This window comes from Protobothrops mucrosquamatus, unplaced genomic scaffold (genome assembly GCF_001527695.2).
Source record: "Protobothrops mucrosquamatus isolate PMUCROS unplaced genomic scaffold, P.Mucros_1.0 scaffold781, whole genome shotgun sequence".
NCBI lineage: Eukaryota > Metazoa > Chordata > Lepidosauria > Squamata > Viperidae > Protobothrops > Protobothrops mucrosquamatus.
In genome coordinates, this window is record NW_015387049.1 from 55654 (window position 1) to 71765 (window position 16112).

The following is a 16112-nucleotide window of genomic DNA, read 5'->3' on the forward strand; positions in this document are numbered from 1 at the left end:
TCCTTTCTTGGGGGTTTTTTTGGTTTTTTTTTATGGTTTCAACCCTGTGGCCAGCTCTCCTATTTGATAGGGTGAGGCAACTGCTTTAGGCAGATGGTTTTGGCTGCCATAAAAGGGCAGCAAATACCTCATTTACTTAATTTATTCTCTCTCTCTTTTTTTTTTTTTACTGGCAGTAGGCAGGTCATCCTTGTGAGAATGACTACTTTTTTAGGCTATGCACTCTGGGGGGAAAGGAAGTACCCTGTGCTTGGTTTGAAGCCACAAATTATTTCAGTTGATGCTTCACTTGGAGCAATGTTCTTCTTGAATCTCTCTTAACTAACTGATATTTTTCTGTGAATAACTTTTGGTTTGTCTCCAGATAGAAACTGTGCCGGGTCAGAGCCTATCTGCCAAATCATTATATGGTTTAATTCTGTTATTCTGTTAATTCTTCTTTTGTTTTCCTCTGCAAACACAGGGTCTTCTGTCATGGAGGAAGCAGCTCCTTAGGTCCTCAGTGATACCATAAGAAGGCAAAGCAAAAGGTAAAATAACTCAGAAAACGGAAAGAGGTTTACAGTAGGTGTAGTGGAATGTGAGAATGACCTTGGGAGGGAGATTGGACGTCTGGCATGTCCACGAAGGAGAGGAAAGTGGGAGGAGGAAAAAGGATACTTTGAGTCTTGTAAAACACCTTGTGAGATAGTCAAGAGAAGAACGACAACTAGGCGGACTAACTGTATCTTTTTTGTAAGGTTGCATTAACAGAACCTTGCAAAAGTCACTCTCTGGAAAACAAGAGAAGATCCCTTCTGAGATGCTTCCCACATCCTTCCTCTTTCTGTGGGCTAAGACAGGGGTCCCCAACCCCTGGGCTGTGGCCCACTACCGGGCCACGGCCAGTTTGGAACAGGGCCACATGAGTGGCATGCGAGCGTGCGTATATGCACAGCTCTACTCGCGCAAGCAGCAGGTGCTTGCACACGCAACTCCATTCGTGTGAGTGGAGCTTTACAAGTGCCCACCGCTCGCACGAGTGGAACTGCATGTGTGAGTGGCAGGAGCTTGCACTTGTGCAAGTGGAGCTGTGTGCCGGGCTACCAAGCCAGAAAAGTTGGGTACCGCTGGGCTAAGATACCTTTTGCATGGTGGAAGTCTAGTCTGTGACTCTCCCTCCTGTCTCCCAAGGTCCTTCCCTCACACCATTACTATAGGTTTGAGGTAAAGCCTTGGAATATATTCAGATACTGCATCCATATGCTCTGCACTTCAAAAAAATATATCAGTCCCAGTTCCTAACAATCCTTTGTGTGCTTTGGAAAGACATTGAACTTTTAAACCCCTGATTTAAATGTTAAATATCATGCGATGCTTCTGCCTGATGCTTTTGCAAGTGCAGAATTGGGTTCCAGAAAAGTGGGTACATTTAGTCTGGTTTTGAAGTGATGAAATCTGCCTGTAAGAAGGGAATATAGGAGGAACCAGAGCAAGAGGCAGAAAGTAAAACCAAATTAACCCACATACACACTCAGATGCATACATTCCCACTGAAGCCAGATTTCTGAATTGCAATCTTTGGCACAGAGCATGTCTGCCAACCTAGAGATTAATATGGCATCTGTAGCTGTGCATAAATCACACCATGAAGAAACAAGATGCCAGGATTCAGAATATGACAAAATTACAGCGGCATTGAAAAAAGTGACTTACGACCATCCTCATTCTTATGACTATTATAGCATCCCCACATGATCAGAATTTGGGCACTTGGCATCTGGCATGCATTGGTAATGGTTGCAGTGTCCCAGGGCCACGTGATCACCATTTACAGCCTTTCCAGCTGGCTTTTGACAAGCAAAGTCCATAGGGGAAGTGGGATTCATTTAACGTCTGTGTGATTCCCTTAATAACTGCAGTGATTTCAGTGAAGGAGAATATTTGTAGCTCACGGTTGAAATGAGGGGTCCTTGGTGCTCTCTGAGCTTGGTTGTTTTCTTGCAGCCATTTCATTACCCTAACTAGGTAACATCATCAGTGCTGGCAGTGTTACCTAGTTAGGGTAATAAAACGTCTGCAGTGATTTGCTTAACAACTGTGGCAAGAAAGTTTCTAAAATTGAGTGCCACTCACGTAACAGTCCCTTTGCTCAGCAACTGAAATTCTGGTCCCAGTCATGATTGTAAACCGAGGACTACCTGTAGAAAGGCTTGCATGACAGAGGGAAGGCTTATCTCTTAGAAAGGAGCGATAAAGGTCTTTATTATATCCATGTTGGGTAGCTCTGATCTGATCATATGTGGGATAATTCTCTCTTGTGTTTTTCTCTTTCTATCAGGTCTTTTAGGGGTGGTGAGTCATGCTGGGAAAGAGACAAGGGCATTGCCAAAACATAAGCCATCTCCATCGGCCTCCTCAGGATGTCGCAGTCCCACAGAGGGTCAGTTCTCCTAAGACAAGTGATATTGGCCTGGAAGTCTTTAACGGCTCTACCCCAGAGCTTAAGTACATTCACCGGCCCAGGCGCGATAGAAGAGCCTACAAAGCTGATTCCAAAGATTCCCACGGAGGGGAAGGAGAGACAAATACCTTCATCCCTAGACCTGCAGAAAGTCCCCCGCCCCCATGCTGTCCCAGTCTTTCCCAGGTCTGGAACACCTCCAAAGCCATATTCTGCTGCTTCATAACCTGTGGGAGCTGCTTCAAGGACTGTCGAGCCAGCATCTCATACAACAGTACCCTGACAGAGGATGGGAAGAACCAGGAGTGCAATGGACGTTCAACTAACAGTCCAGCCAACAGCTCCCCCAATGAAAAGAACGGTAGCCGAACTGGGAAGAGCACAATGGGAAGCAGTTTTAGCTACCCTGATGTGAAATTGAAAGGGGTCCCGGTCCCGCTTTATCCAAACCGGAACCCTAGCTCTGCCACAGACTCTGATTCATGTTACAAGGAACCTTTGCCAGATAGGTTCCCTCAACCCAGCATTGAGAAGCAGCCTGCCCCTACGAGCCACCGGAGCTCTGAGGAACATTATTCCTTCCACGAGTCCGATCTTGAATTTGGTGAGCTGAACAGCTCCATGTCCAGTAGGGAGATTGATGGCCTCATCTTCAGGAAACTCACGGAGCTTTTCAGTGTCCACCAGATCGATGAGTTGGCCAAGTGTACCTCCGACACGGTCTTCCTGGAGAAGACCAACAAGATCTCAGACCTCATCAACAGCATTACTCAGGACTACAATTTGGATGAGCAGGATGCCGAATGTAGGCTGGTCCGGGGCATCATACGCATCAGCACACGCAAAAGCAGGGTCCGACCCCGTGTCCTTGCCCCAAATCTCCCAAGTTCAGGGGAGATCACAAGCCGAGGCAACCCCCTTCATAGCGGCAATGAGACTATGCTGGCATCTGTCCTCACTAGTGAAGAAGGTACGCATGAACTTCCGTTTTAGGGTAGAATATGGTACCAAACCAAAGACAACACAATTTGGAATGCCCCCTATAGGACAGTAGGAGTACAGGTAGTCCTCGACTTACAACAGTTGGTTTAGTGACCATTCAAAGTTACAGTGGCTCTGAAAAAAGTGAGTTGTGACTTTTTCACACTTATGACCATTGCAGCATGCCCATGGCCACATGATCAAAATTCAGATACTTGGCAACTGACTCATATTTGTGACGGTTGCAATGCCCCAGGGTTGTGTGATTATCATTTATGACCTTCTGACAATCAAAGTCAATGGGGAAGCAAGTTTCACTTAACAACTGTGTTACTAACTGAACACCTGCAGGGATTCACTTAACAACTGTGGCAAAACTCACTTAATAGCTGTCTCACTGAGCAACAGAAATTTTGGACTCAATTGTGGTCGTAAGTCGAGGACTATCTGTATGTGCTGTACGTGAAACACATCTATGTCTTTCCCTTCTGCTTCAATCAAATCTCTGTAAAGCATAGGAATAGAAAAACGTCTCTGTGTAGCCTTCCACTAGAAGTGACATGCTTTAGGTGTGTTAAGCTACAACTTCCATTGGACCCCATCAGCCTAACTGATGGGGAAATTATAGGTTACCATTTTGGAGATTTATTTATTTGGAGGGTACCATTTTTAGAGAGGCTAAAGGGAGCACATGACTTTAGGGGTGAGGCTAATCATGTGGCCCTCCACATTGTCACACCCAGAGTAGCTGGGAGTAGGATACTGTTTTCTCACTGATCAAATCAGAAATGCCCATGCGGGGCCATTTGTTACCCTGCATGCATAACCGTTCACAGAATGTGTCTTAGATCTGCCTAGCTTACACATAGACATAGGCAATTAAGGCATACTGCCTCAAATTCTAGTGGGCAGTCATCTCAGTAAAAGACTATTCTTTTCTGCAACAAGCATTTTGCATATATTCAAAGGAATTATCACTTGCTCCCCTGGAATGCAAAATACAACCTAAGAGAGCAGCAACACTTCTGAACAGCGGCAGCTGTCTGGGCACGCTGCTTCTCCCTTTCCCTGGCTGCCTTGGTGCAATTGCAAGTGTCGTCCTGCTCTTTTTCACCCCTGGGGCACAGCCCACAGGCTACGGTGCCCAGGTAGAAGCTGGCACGGGTTGCCTGGGACCAGGCACTGCTGTCATGGGTCAAAATGGTTGTTCAGAGAAGCAGTGGTGATGGCAGTAGTGAGAGGAGGTAATGTTAAGGTCCCAATGTAGGACAAATGATGGCAGGGGGATGCACAAATGGGAATAAGGATCTCAAGGAAGATCTTTCATGAGGCCCTCATTCCCATGACAAAACAAAGAAAAACAAGGTTCTGTTCTCACTGGTACCCTAAACAGAAATAGCCATGGAAACCTAGACTCCATACTACAGTGGGAGTGGGGTGTTTGGCAGATTGGCAACAGAGAATTGGGACACTGTAGGTCACCCACCTGCCTCAGGATCCTCCTACACAAGACCTAGAATGCTCTCAGAGGAGGTCCAGCAGACTGCAATGTTTCTTTCCAGAGCAGCCCGTTATCCTCCCGGAACAACAAAAGAGTCATAGATTAAGATCCAAGGCAAAAACAGTGATCTTTGGGTGGGGGTGTCTGAGAAAAGGTCCCTTTATGGTCCTATGAAACCTAATAATTGAGAAGAAGGAATGGCATTTGAAGCTGCAGATGTATTTTTTGCTCTGAGAAGAAATATCCTTTTGCAAAAATACTTGGGCTTCAATTGGGAACTAAAATTGCACCAGCACTCTTTTAATGTCATTGTTACCAGTCGTCTGTGTGTTTAGCAACCGCAGTCGGGACTGGCAACTCAGTCACTAATCAAAGCAGTCACTGAGTGAAGCCACGACTGTGCTTGTGATCTTACTTCAGCTTCCCTTTGCTTTACAAAATTGTAAATGTGTTAGGATTGGTTCCAAAGTTGCTTTTTAATCAATGCTGTGTGAATAACCCCTAAATGAGGCAGTCACTAAATGAAGACTGTATACATCTTTTACAGTCCCATCTGGTGTCCAGCCTTTCTCTCAGTCTGGGATTCCTCTTTTAAAACGGGATGGTCTATTTCTCTGTGAAATTAAGTCTCCTCTGTTCGATAAAAGCTCAAACCTGTGGCACAGCAGGATACTGCCCTCTCATTTGGCTGCTTCAGAGATCAACAGTTTCTTCCCTGGATCCTGATCTTGAGCAGTTCAGGGAGCAAAGAACTGTCTATTGCTGCCCTGTCTGACATGCTTAACTGATCCAACATTTTTGCCCACATTGGACACTCTTAGGTGAATCCAAAGATACGTAACACGACCCATCTGCCTTGGGCGTCTATTCAAATGTCAACCTTTCTGCTCACTGCCTTTCAGATTTACCTGTTCAGATATCGATAGAAACTACAGCAGATGTGCAAGCCAGAAACATGAGGCAAGGTGCCTACAACGCAGCAGGTGATTTTTCTTGACATATTTTAGGATATTGGAGAGCTTTGCTTGGGATTTGGGAGCTTATGACTGTTTGGCCATTGTTGCTTTTCCAAAAGAAATGGGGCTATGGGAGAACTTACAGACATCTGCAATTTGACCAACTGTAAGGAGGAACTAATGGGTTTCTACCATGTTACTGTACTGATTTATACTGGATCGATTGATTGGGCCTTCAAGTTATCGTTGACTCCTGGTGACTGCCTGGACAAGTCCCTGTACTTTTTTTGGCAAGATTTCAGAAGTGGTTTGTCATTGCCTGCTTCTTCCTAGGACTGAGAGTAGTGACTGGCCCAAAGTCACCCAGCTAGCTTCATGTCTAAGATAGGACTAGAATTCCTGGTCTCCCTGTTGCTAGCTCAGTGCTTTAACCACTACATCACACTGGCTCTCTCTCTAAAAAAAATAGTGCAGTAATAATAATGTGTTTTGGAAGAATGAGACTGTATCTTTCTGGATTTAGAAGGAAGCCCCATCTGTCTTTAGTTATACAGAATTATTTGTCGCAAGGAGAATCTATGCCCTGGTGGGCTGCTTCCTCTCCTCCACCTCATGCAATTATTTCTCTGACCAGTACGGTACAAGGTGACCTTCATTCAGCTACTCTAGATGTGGGGGTAACCCTACTTAAATTCCTAATGCATTTTATGTTGCTTTTGAGGTCTCCTCTGGCACATCCAGCATTATATGCACAAAATCCTTTGCTAGTGCTTCCTGGAGCTCACTGGAAGAAAATGAAGTAATGGGGCAGTTCTGTTTTGCTCTGTAAAAGTGCTTCATGATGCACCTCACGTTGCTTCATGATGCACCTCAAGGCATTGCCAAAGTGAGGCTCCCCTTCAGTAGCTTTGCACAGCCTTACATTGTAGCACCCATGCTGAGCATCCATGCAGATCTATGGGTATTGGCTACCATGAATTGAATACCCTTCTGGTGATCCAGCTGTGTCGTAATTCCAAAAGATTTGAGCCATAGAAGATAATATTTATAACTCAAGGTAAAATTGTGGGGTGGTTTTCTTGCAGAAGTTTCATTACCAAACTAGGTAACATCATCAGTGCATTGATGATGTTATTTAGTTTGGTCTGCAAGAAAACCAAGCTCAGAGATCACCAAGGACCCTACAATCTGAGCCATACTAGGAACAATTCCCTCCCTTCCGCCCTCTCTCCCTTTCTCTAACTAACACCACTGTTATAAATGGAATACTAGAGATAGTTCAACATGGCTAATTAGGTCAAAGGTGGAACCAATTATCTATGAAAGTGCTATGCTCTGTCCCTTGAATACAGTATATTTAAGCATAGCCTGGATAGACATTTGGCAGGAATGCTTTGATTTAGTTCCCTAAACTGAGTAAGGAATTGGATGACATGGTCTATTGCCAGCTCTTCGTTTCTATGACACATGCAAGGCTAAAGGATAAAGTCTGATGGCCTTGCCATTGACTTCAGTATGTGTTTTGTTCATGCATCCATATGACCCTTCAGTATGGATACTCTATGCATCCCTTTATAACAAGGAGCTCAGAAAAAGGAGATGCCGCATCAAACCTGGATAGATTTTCGCTTGTTCCAGTATTGAATTCCCTCACACTTCTTGTATGTCACGTGAAACTTCTGGCTTACAAGAGAGAAAGTTTGTGAGTGGGCCTTGAATTTTCAATTTATTTATGGCCATGCTCACAATCATTCATGCTTTGTCACTCTCGCTTGGACTACTGTGATGCACTCTAAATGGAGCTGCCCTTGAAGACCATCCGGAAGCTTCAGGAGGTCCAGAATGCAGCAATGGTGTACAGGTTTTCCTGTGTAACATCTCTGCTTTAGGAACTGTGCTGGTCAGCAGTTTTCTTCCAGGAGCAATTCAAAATACCACTTGTCCCCTTTAAAGTCTTTCAGAGTTTAGGGCTTGAATACTGTATCTCTCTTTCTTTCAGTGGCATCTGCCTGGCTAATAAGATTTGGGAAAGGGGACAGTTCCTAAATCTCTTTTTTTAAGGAGCGTCCTCTTCCGGGACCACCGTCTCAGCCACAATCCCCTTTGAAATAGTACATAGATACCCTGAAAAATTATGCTACCCCCAACCTGTTGATATTTAGGAAAGCCATCAAAAAAGTGGCTTTTTTAGACCTCCTTAGACATGGAGGGGTCATGAACAATTTCCCATTGATGTTATTCCGAACATTGCTTTGGCTGTACTACGTGTGCTGGGATTTACTGCTTTCTAATGCCCAAATTTAAACAACTCTGTGCCAAGAATATTTTTGAGGTCCTCATTCTAAAATAGCACTGGCATAACGGGTATTTATGATGTCTATCTATATTACCAAGTGACTCAAGGCAGCAAAAAAAAAAATTAAAATAATACAAACATTAAAGTATATTGCAACTGAGAATAAAGCACCCATGTAGGCAAATGGTTTAATTTAAATGATACAGAAAGCTATGGAAATTTTGCCCTAAAGAAAACTGGTCTGGGTGAGTTTACTAGCTTATTTATTTATCAAATATATATGACTGCCAATCTCACAAGAAGTGACTCTAGGCCAGGGGTAGGCAACCTTGGCTCTTTTATGACTCGTGGACTTCAACTCCCAGAATTCCTGAGCCAGCATGGCTCAGCTTGGAAACCTCTCTCTTTCCCCTCAGCATGGCTGGCTCAGGAATTCTGGGAGTTGAAGACCACGAGTCATAAAAGAGCCAAGGTTGCCTACCCCTGCTCTAGGCAGTGCACAGTAAACAAAGTATAAAAACAAACATTTCAAACATATCATATTAAACATACATACAAAAAAACCACATTTGATTAGCAATGGAACCACTTCAAGACTCTGAGATCCCTTTTTGCTGTGGTTGTTAAGCAAATCATGGGATCATTAAACAAATCCAGCTTCCCTCACTGACTTTGCTTGCCAGAATCCCCCTGGGAAGCTCATAAACAGAAATCATGTGATCCCAGGATGCTGGAACCATCTTAAACATGCCAGTTGCCAAATGCCTGAGTTTTCATCATGTGACCATAGGGGACAATGCAATGGCATAAGTGTGAGGACTGGCTGTAAATCACTTTTTTCAGCATCGTCATAGATTTGAACAGTTATTAGACAAATGATCGTAAATTAAGGACCGCCTGTAGTTGCAAAAATACTAGTTTTGAAATCTTGGTTGACTAGGATTTGCCTGTTCACTTAAAGCAAAGTAAACCACTCAAGAATGAATTAAATCCATTTGAACTATTCTAATACTGGGTCTTAATAACCATGAGCAAGTGCCCATATACACAAATAAATAAATATAACATAGTTTGTAATATATATATACATAAAACGTAATATTATTCTTTTCCTGATAGCCATGGAGAGAGGCAAATGGTATTCAAGGTATGAACATTTTGTCCTTGGGTGCTTCAGGTTCTGCTGGCTTCTGAGGTTTCTTAAGGCATAACAGAGCCTTAAGGGCTAGGAACTTGTCTTGGCGTTTTAATGCCATCTGAAATTCTCCAATTTCTGAACTCCGTTATCCAGTGCCTGATAACCAAAAAATTCAAGGGAAGGGGGAGGGTGGTCGTAAGAATAAATGAGTATAATTATGGAATGTAAGCTCTGGCCTTTAATGGAGACTCTATCGTATCAAGTGGGAAGTAAATCATCCTTCAGATTTTACTAAAAGGAAGAATCTAGCCCTCATGGCTGCTTATTTCTAAGAGGGCTCATTGCTTGCCTGGGACTCTGAAGGGTTTCCATGTTACTGTATACCTTTTCATAAATATATTTTCCCCTTTAAAATAATTGAGAGAATGCCTCGGCAGTGCAGGGTCTTCTTTACTTTTACTGCAGTCCTGAAGCCAACTCAATGAAGTTAGGTGAGAAATAAAGCAGAGTGACCATAAAGAACAGGGTTTAAACCTGTATAAAACACATAGGTGTATGATCAGCAAATTAGCTAATTCTAAACTTCCAAATTCACTTTGCACATTCATATTGAAGTCAGGTCACAGTTCTCATCAAAAGCCTACTTTTAACACACACACACACCCACACACCCACACACACCATGTTTCTTCATTCCAGTAAACAGAAAAATGATCCTGTTATTCACCTTCAACTACAATCTAGCACAGTCAGAAGATAAGCAGAGGATTTTGTTTTTTTTTTAAAAAAAGAGATAAAAATAAGGAAAAAAGAATTAAAAAAACGAATCTATTTTTTTAACTCGTTTTCCTTGATATAGGGCAAAATATATGAAGAAAAGATTCTAGTCATTATTGCAGTCATTTTAACTGTGCTTTATCTAGCAGTAAATATTTTGCCCAGTCCTGCTTTTGAAAAGAAGCCTTCGTCCCAGGTGGCTGTTTTTACCTGCTGCCTCTTTGGAGCGTTGAAGCACCTTATGCTGCATCAACAGTGCTCCTTAACTAGGTTTGAAGGACACTTAATCATGATAAAGGGGACAAACCGTTTTTCTACTGTTCCCAAGAGAATCACAGGGATGTCTTTGTGTACTTCCCAGGAATTGAGATCAATTCAAAGACATCTACATATTTCTATAATGGCTTAGTTGAGCTATACCTTCTCAGCTGGACATGGGAATGGCTGGGTGAACTTCTCTGGTTTAGCATGGGCTCTTGGGGCAGGTTTAAACAGGGCTGGGTATCCATAACTGCAGTGCTGTTAAATTTGGCTGAGAATGTGAGCTTGTCATCTTTCTAGTTTTAAAGCATGCATCCCGCTCTCATGGCTACAGAGAGCCTCTTACAAATGTTCAATGGAAGGTGAATGGAATGTGGTTCAAGGTCTTTGAGTTTCTAAGGCTTTAGTGTTCTTTCTCTTGACAAGCAGAAATGGGATTTTAAAAATGCTGAGAAAGACTTTTCTTTTAAATAAAAACAAGCAGAGCAATTTTCTAAGCATCACAGTTCTTGAATCTAGCACATGGATTTCATTGCCAAAAGAACAGAAACCAAGGAAGGCATTGTGTATTTTTCTTGTCCATTATTTCGACTGTTTACATTTGTTAGAATTTGCACTGTTTGAAAAAAAAATTCACTTGCATGAGTGGCTTCCCGTCCTATTGTGTGTGTGTGTATGCATGCGTGTGTGTATTATTTAAAAAGAATGTTACATAAGAGCAAAATGTTACAAACACGTAGAAAAAATAAAAAAATAAAAAAATGGGAAAAAGTGAAGGTCAGCAAAAAGCAAAGAAAAAAAGAAGATATTTAAGAAAGCTATTTCTGACCTCTTTTTCAGCACTTATAAAACTGATAGTTACCATCTGTACCCTGGCAAATTCCATATTTTAGTTCCCTCTTTCTCATAAACAATCCATTTTAATCAGTGAATCCCAAAATCAGCAGTTCATATTTATCCATTTCCAGTGCTTCCTGTCCCATTTTGGAGGGAGTGGGAGAGCAGCTAAAAATTATAGCAGTGTCAGATGCCCATTCTACAACAGTCATCTTCACATTCTAGATTTTAAAAGAGTTTTATGCAAATCAATACAGTTTTCAAATTATTCACAAAACAGAGATTTTTATTGGGGGGAAATTATATATGCAGCTGTGGTCACAAAATATTGTTCCATCTTATCCTTTCAGTATGCTTTACCTTAGCTTTTATTTCTTATATGCATAACTCTTCCTGTTTCCTCCCATTCCCCTGCAGGATCCCTGTTAAGTAGAGGTTCTTCTTTTCAAGATACAGAGACAGACTCCTCTGGAGCCCCTCTGCTTAAAGTGTATTGCTGAGAAATGTGGACCTTGCGAATCCCCAGAAGCAGTGAGGCCTTTAAGTCAGCCTCGCCAGAGACCAGTTCAGAAGTGATGGATATTGGAGACTGATGCAAGCCATCATCAACTGTGCCTTCCAAGGAATACTTGATTTCTCTTGCCATTTTCCAAGGTTGATCCCGCTGTAAACTTGCTTTAAGGTGATCATTGGTGCTTTTTGATAATTTCCTAGGCAATGTTGATCAGATGTGAACAGAAGTGATGAAGCAATTACAGCTTTCTGGCTCCATTAGGAAATAAAATTTGACTCATGTATATAAAAATGTCATTTGGGACCAATAATATTGATATAAAGAAGTGAGGTATCATTAATGTGTTCTTGAAATTTATTTAAGAAATGTTGCCAGGCTCTTTCGCTACCAAAAATGGTGCAGCCTATAAAACGAGACTTACAGGATGAAACAAATTCTAAATAGCCCAACATGTGGTATTGCTTGGTGATTTAAACCAGGGCTTTTCAACCTTTTCACCCATTGTACCACTTTTAGGATATGGCAATATCTGAGAACCACCAGTCGCCTAGCAAGGTGTCAAAAACTTGATGACCCAAAAAAAAAGAAAAAAGCGATAAAGTACAGGTAGTCCTCGACTTACAACAGTTCGCTTAGTGACTGTTTGAAGTTACAATGGTACTGAAAAAAGTGCCCCCCAAGCCACAGCCAAGCAAGACACCTGCCTGCCTGCCTAGCCGCGCTCTTCCTCCTGTCCGAGGTTTTCATTGTGAGCATTTCTGTTGAGGATTGGCAGCGGGGGTGGGGTGGGGGGTGTTTGGTTTTTATTCCCCCCGTCTCTTGGGTGGTTGCAGCAGGTTTTGGTCACTTCACATTACCGTCATAAATATGAACCAGTGACCGTCATAAATATGAATCAGTTGCCAAGCATCTGAATGTAAATCACAAGACCCTGGCGATGCTGCAACATTCCAGCTGATCAGCGCTTCTTCTGGGCTCAGCAGAAGTGCCAGGATCAGTGCTGCTTTCCAGCTGATTGGTGCTTCTTCAGGACTCAGCAGAAGCAACAGGATCAGTGCCGAGCTCCAGCTGGAACCTGGCGCTGATCCTGGCGCTTCCACTGAGCCCTGACAGCCCCGAAGAAGCGCCGATCAGCTGGAAAGCAGCACTGATCCTGGCGCTTCCGCTGAGCCCTGACAGCCCTGCAGCTCCAGCCATCTCTCGCTCAGGCTTGTGCGGTGCTGCCACCGGTTCAGCTCATTCCCCTCCCCCGCTACCACTTTTCTAGGATGGCCACGTACCACCTGCCAGGTGCCAATATACCACAGGTGGTACCCGTACCACTGGTTGAAAAGCCCTGATTTAAACAGCTGAATGGTTACTATGAGGGGAAGATGCAAAATAACAAAGCTGCTATACTTCTTTGCACTTGGAAGACCTATTTTGCCTTACTCTTTCAGGAAAGGGTGAGAACTAACGTAAACATAGGAAGCAGACAAGTAAAGTTTTCACCAGTGGGAAATTAGCCCACTCAGATGACCTGCAAAAATTCATTGTTGCAAACAGAAACATTACTTTTGGGTGGGATTCAAATATGTGAACAACCGGTTCTCTGTGTAGATGCCGCTTCCGGAAGTCCATTCAGGGCCTGGGCAACAAAAAATTAGCTACCGGTTCTGCCGAAGTGGTACAAACCGGCTGAATCCCACCATTGGGGGGGGGTATTTAAGATACACTGCAGCTTCATACCTAAAGTGGGACTAAAATTCATAATCTCCTGGTTTCTAGTCTGATGTTACTACACCAAACTGGTTCTGTGGTGTAGCTGAGCCAAAAATAATTTGGCTCTAGTAACAAACAGATAATCACATGAGATTGTCTGCTACTTCTAGAGTAGTGGATAGATTGCTATTTTGGTTTGAAGATTTGGAAGTGACCAGTGCCAGTTATTTGCAGGGCTGAACTGGGGAATGATCCTGGACGCAGCAATGCTCCAGCAAAAGTCAGAAACTACTACAGCTCCACTATCAAATCAAGGATGAATAAAATATTAAATATAAACCTAGTTTTTGGCAACAGCAGCCTAAAGTGGTGACTAGCAATCAGTAGGAGCTACTTCTCATTAAGTTAACATGCCTTTTCTTTGAAAGTTTGTTCCAAAAAATGGAAGTATTTTGGAGGACAATTAAAGTTTTAGCCAAAAAAAAAAGAGGAATTGCCTATAGTGCAGGCAAAAATGTGTATCTTCTTCAGGAACACGCTTTAAGGGAATTGAAAGGTTACAGTGCTCTGGACTTGAAGAACCAGTTTTCTCCCTCTCTGCTGTTAATCACACGCACACAAACACGCACACAAAATGACCATCACTATCACTATCTCTGTTACTAATGTCTATGCAAAAAGAAGTATTATCACACTTCTTTCTATGACTGCCACCTTCTTGTCTAATGAGAAAAGCATTGGTCTAGATCCCTCTGATCATTTCAAATATTGAATTATCACTTTGATAGTATAGGGTGGAGGCCAGTATGATTGTGCTCCCCTCTTATTGATTTCCTAGGCGACATGGAAACAAAACTGGAGGAATTACAACAAATTGCTCAGTCTTAGTAGTAGTCCCACTTTTTTCCTTTTCAAGGTTGCAGGGTAATGATGCACCAGAGAGCAAAATGTTCAGGCACCAAGGCCTTGGCTGGACTCCATGAAAACAACCTTCTCTCTCTTTCCCACTACCATAAAAACAAACACATCCTATGAAAATAGACTTCAACCTTAAGTCCAGCATAGTATATTTGTCGTTGCTGTCAGCTGCCAAAATGGGTGGAGTGACAGCAGTGATTTTTCAACTTTAGGCTCTGAAGAACGGAAGGAAGGTGATTTTGACTTAAACATCTCCTTTGGAGAATGTCCATATTGGGGGTGGGGTAAGTGATAGGCTGCTTTTTCTGTGTCTTAATCACATCAAGAGGAGACTGTCCCGTAGGACATTTTTTTGGCCAATAACAGAAATACACAAGCTGGACTTTGATTCCACACACTCTACATAAAGTTCACCAGAGGAGAGAACTGTTCTGCTTTCTTGATGCTCTGGGAACAAAATGTTTTATTTTGTGAAATCCATTCTACCTCTGCCCTAGACTAGGAGAAAGGTTTTAAGTTCCAGGAGGGACCAACAGCACATGCAGGATCATGAATGACACTGTAGATCTGAGGCACAAGAGCTAGTTTGACACCCCCCCTCCTTCCCAAACTGGAGAAACAAATTAGCAGGACAACATAACAAAAAGTAGAGAAGCATTATTATTACCCTGGGTCACTCTAAAACCTTGTTTAGTCTTCATGCTGTAAAGATCAATGCCTGTTTGTACATAATCCTATAGTTTTGTTCAGAAGAGCTTTTTCTGTGCCTATATGTACAGGTAGTCAAAGTATTTATGAAGGGCTCTAGGATGTTTAATCCAACCTCCTCTAGATCTGTTGAGACCTTAACTTCCAAAGTTCCCAAGTAGCATAGCTCGCATTGAAGGTCTATTTATTGGAGGGTGTCTTAGAGTTTCTTCTAAAATTGCATTCAAATTATTGTTCCCCTGCTAGGAAATTCCTCTTTTTAAAAAATGTTTAAATTCCTCCAAATTAAATGGAGAGATGGATTCATCATATATCCTTTGAGGAAATATTCCTTTGGTTCAAATTTGGCCCTTTTATGACTTGTGGACTTCAACTCCCAGAATTCTTCAGCTAGGCATGCTGGCTGAGGAACTCTGGGAGTTGAAGTCCACAAGTCATAAAAGGGCCAAGTTTGAAGACCCCTGCTTTGGACTGTTAATGTTTCCCAATTATCTGAAAGAGACAATGATTCTGGTCATCGTTGGATTTAATTGATTATTAAAATTAGAGGTGAAAGACATTCCAGAAAGTATTAGCTTGATTTCACAGTCATGCTTTACACACCATTGTGGCTACAAAGCACTTCATGTTTTGTGTATTATGTGAACCAGGCAATCATGTTAAAAGATAAGGTAGCTTAACATATTGTTCAGATGCAAAGTGTTGTTGATTCTTAACTGTGGTTTATGATTGAGACAAAAAAGCAAGTGTGGCCTGTGGCCACAAGGTGGCAGGATAGAGGTATTTCTGTTGTTTAATATTGGGGTTTGTGGCAGGTCCAATTAATTAAATTTAAATTTAAATTAATTTAAAACTTTGTGGACTGTAATATTGCATGTAGACATCTGCACATCTGAAATCTGGCTTTCTCTTGAAAAGTCTTAAAACAATAGATTTTGTCTAATTGATCATACAGTTATGGATGGTCTGCTTTAGAAAGGTTAGAAATTCTTATAATTATTTTGACTGATAATAATTATTTTGGCTATTTTTGTCAATCAAAAACTATTAACAGTTTTAAAAGTACCAAATTGATTTATAA

General features: G+C 42.2%; 1 protein-coding gene across 1 annotated transcript; it reads left to right on the top strand.

Annotated features, from left to right (window-relative positions):
- The first annotated feature begins 517 nt into the window (after positions 1–517).
- On the top strand, positions 518–12040 carry KDF1 (keratinocyte differentiation factor 1). The gene is made up of 4 exons (XM_015818717.1): positions 518–530; positions 2321–3413; positions 5828–5908; positions 11608–12040. Exons 2-4 carry the CDS (start codon positions 2342–2344, stop codon positions 11688–11690), a joined length of 1236 nt encoding a protein of 411 aa, XP_015674203.1. The 5' UTR covers positions 518–530; positions 2321–2341; the 3' UTR covers positions 11691–12040.
- The last annotated feature ends 4072 nt before the right edge of the window (positions 12041–16112 follow it).